The sequence below is a fragment of the Triticum urartu genome, chromosome 3A (genome assembly GCF_056163025.1).
Source record: "Triticum urartu cultivar PI428250 chromosome 3A, HENAU_Tu73, whole genome shotgun sequence".
Taxonomy (NCBI): domain Eukaryota; kingdom Viridiplantae; phylum Streptophyta; class Magnoliopsida; order Poales; family Poaceae; genus Triticum; species Triticum urartu.
The window spans coordinates 564,551,537-564,555,182 of record NC_141875.1 but is presented as its reverse complement, the minus strand read 5'-3'; the positions used below and the strand labels follow the sequence as shown (position 1 = coordinate 564,555,182).

At 40.9% G+C, this 3,646-nt stretch overlaps 1 protein-coding gene across 1 annotated transcript; it reads right to left on the bottom strand.

Annotated features, from left to right (window-relative positions):
• Positions 1–240: 240 nt before the first annotated feature.
• On the bottom strand, positions 241–3,228 carry LOC147980538 (uncharacterized). Its single transcript, XM_087516906.1, has 3 exons — positions 2,812–3,228; positions 1,070–1,420; positions 241–873 (listed from the first exon to the last, which is right to left on the bottom strand). Exons 1-3 carry the CDS (start codon positions 3,226–3,228, stop codon positions 241–243), a joined length of 1,401 nt encoding a protein of 466 aa, XP_087373032.1.
• Between the last annotated feature and the right edge of the window lie 418 nt (positions 3,229–3,646).

The following is a 3,646-nucleotide window of genomic DNA, read 5'->3' as shown; positions in this document are numbered from 1 at the left end:
TATATTGTCTGATACATGATAGACGGAATAAGGTTCACATCCTTTACCATACCATCTAGGAGATAAATAGCCAGCCATGCACCAAATGCACTCCATACAAACAGTACATGATGCACCCAAGTTTGCTGTATATAGAAAAAATATGCATGATGATGTTATCCATGCTACCACTACGTGTTAAAGCGTTCCTAGCCATATAAACAAAAGGTTGCCACAAACTCTATTTAACCATGTGGCAATTCAGTGAGGAGCCGCAGATCCATCATTGCCACCTTCACGAAACTGAGGCTCAAAGTAGCTAATGACCCACTCTCGAAGAATTGTTTCATCGGCATAGTTAAGATAGCTACGAAAGATATCTTGGTCTGGCTTGGATAGATAGGCAACAATCTCAAGTTTATCCTTAGCTGGGATGGTAAGGGCATTGATCCGCTTCCAAAGATTTGCGTAAGGATCTGCAGGTGGCATTGGTTGCACAGACACAATAGGGGATGCAAGGGATTCAACTAGCTTCTTGATACTGGTTACCATATCATCATTAGATACCATGCCCTTCTTGTTTGCTTTGCCCTTGGTTGGCTTCTTGGAAGGTGATGATGATGCACACTTGCAGTTCTTGTTTAATGGATTGCCATCCAAGTCGACTTTAGGACTGCGACGATCAATAGTGTTAAAGTCAGCTTCATCATTGTCTGCTGGAATTAGATTTCCCTCAAGTTCCCTCACATCCTTGCTGTCATCACTACCATCATCCACATTGACAGTGGTTTGGTCAACTGCGAGTGAGCCATCAGCATGAGATTGATCCGAGAATAACTCTTCCAATTGATGAAAGAATCTAATGGGTCTGGTAAGATAATTGACTGTAGTTTTCTGCACACAAGGTAAGGTAAAAAGAGTAAAATAATGATGTAATGAACACAAAACATGAGAGAAGTTGCAGGTATAAAAAAACACAACAAGAGACAGTGAATATGAAGCATACATATATATAGACAATAGCAGCTATCCACTCATTTCAAAATCATACCATGATATAAATAAGAGAAAAAAACTACTAAGAACTTACATTGAGTCTTTGCTTTTCTGACTCAGAAAGTGTGAATGTGAAAGTGGTTCTGTCAAGGCCATTTCCACTATTGGCCATGGCACGACGCACCCAGCCCCACTTCTCCTTGCATTGACGATTGTGTCGGTCCACTTGGGTTTGAGTGACACCAAGCAAAAACTTGCCATTTAGAGCATCAGCACATTGCAAGTGGTGTTGTTTCTTGAACTTGAAAGTTGCAGGTTTGTCCTTACGAAGGTCGATATACCATTCAAGCATAAACCTTGTCGCCTCGTCAGTCCAGGTTATGTACTTATCACGAGGATTGGAGTCCTCCTCGGTCTTGAGAGTGAGCTTATGCTTCCCCATGACCTACGGATAGGTCACCATTGCAAACAACTAGTTATTAAGAAAGTGAGTTGGAAGCAAAAACCCTCAAAAAAATGTCAGCATACGAACATGAAACATCACAGATCCAACTTACAGCAGGGCATAACTAAACCTATTTAATAGGACAGAGAGACCAGATTAAATTGAAATAAGTCAAACAATATTACGATGATACAATAATTTACACAAAGTCATTAAAATAGAAACACTACATCGTTCAATTTTTCCCTCGCATGGAAATACATCAAAGGTACAGCACATCCTTCAAATGTTCCCTCACATGGAAATACATCAAAGGTACAGTACATCCTTCAAATGTTCCCTCACATGGAAATACATCAAAGGTACAGTACATCCTTCAAATGTTCCATCACGTGGAAATACATCAAAGATACTAAGCTGGGATAGCATCAGCCTCATTGTCACATGCACTCTCTCTATCTGTCCACATTTGCTGAGCAATTAAATCTCGCTTGGCAGCCCACTCACGTATGTCAGCCTCTTGATCACGAACCCGCCCAGTACTCCTAGGGAGATTGGCATACCATGTCGCCTCATCCACAACATAATCATCTGGACCATTTTCTAATATCCAATTGTGCAAAGCACAACAAGCAACTACCACTTTAATCTGAGATTTCAAAGGTATGAAGGGCCTTTGAGTAAGAATCTTGAAGCGACTCTTAAGAGTCCCAAATGCCCGTTCAACTGTGTTCCTAAGTGATGAATGGCGGTGGTTCAACAATTCTTTTGGGGTAGTTGGGTCACGGTCTCCAGCAAATTCATTTAGGTGGTAGCACACACCACAATAAGGAGGTAATATCCCTGGCCTCGCAGCATACCCAACATCAGCCAAGAAATATTTCCCTACAGCCATGTTGTATTAACAATGAGTTAAAGTCAAGTTGGCACAATACAGTGACAAACATGTATGTTACGTTGTATATGTACCTTCGGGTATTTTTAATCCCCCTGGACATGTGAGGGCATCTTTTAGCACAAGAGAATCATGGGCAGAGCCCTCCCAACCAGCTAGAACATATGTGAATCAAGGGTCGAAGTCAACAACTGCTAGCACATTTTGGGAGGGGTATGACTTGCGGCCCCTAAACTTGTCGACCATGTGGGCAGGAACACAAGCCTTAACATGAGTGCCATCTAGTGCCCCTATGTATCCCTATGAATATGAGAAAGGGGAGGTCATGTCAAGCTTGGGTTAGCTCGATCTTGTATAATCAGTAATAAATCTACGGTCTAAGGGTTACCTCAAAATACGGGTAGAATCTGTCCGGGCTGCTAGTGATTTGTGTGTGTGTGTCCGTTGATCTAATGTAAATGAGATCACGAGCTAACTCCCCCATCGCACGAAGAACAATATTGAAATATCTGCTCACTGTTTCACTAGATCGCCAGAACCAAAATCCAATGGATGAATTTGTGTGATGCTGACCGATCATGTATAGGAACATTGCTGCTTGTTCCTCTACTGAAACATGTAGTGTATCAATTAACAACTTTTTCTGCCTGAGCCTAATGCATAGCTTGTAAAACACAGCTCGAGACATCCGCAGTTGCTTGATACATATTGCATCGGATGTGTCAATTAGCCTAACCAGGACATTAGTCCTGTAGATGTCTCTCTCAACTAGTGGACCATACTTTCTTCCTCCACTTCTAAATTTTCTACCATCTTTGTTTCTATAACAAAGAGCCAAGAGAAGAACAATGACAGATAGAGTTCTCTGCCACAACATGGTGAGATAATAATATCTTTGCTGATCCAAGTCCATCTGGGTCAATATAACAAGTACATTAATATGAATGATCTAAATCATATTTACATTGTACAAAATCAGAGCTGCTTATAACTAATAATAGTGATGAGTAACTTATAAAAAGATCCACCTAAATCATTAACAAAAAATACAGATATGTGCTTGACTATTTGTGAATCAGAAATAAGAGACAGAGATAATAAGTCCCAATCAACAATTAAGCATGTATGTCCAGCCGGCTCCTAAGAAATTTATGGACAACAATGTTCTAAAAACAGAGGTCATATGGACTCATAACTAGCTCTGTGTCAAATATCCTTCTCATGCCCTAATTTCTAGTGTCTTGGCTGCCTTATAACTTCACGGATGCTGCATATGGAGATCTAAGACTGGGAGCAGGGGCAAAGGGCATGGATTTGGCAGGCAAGTACTT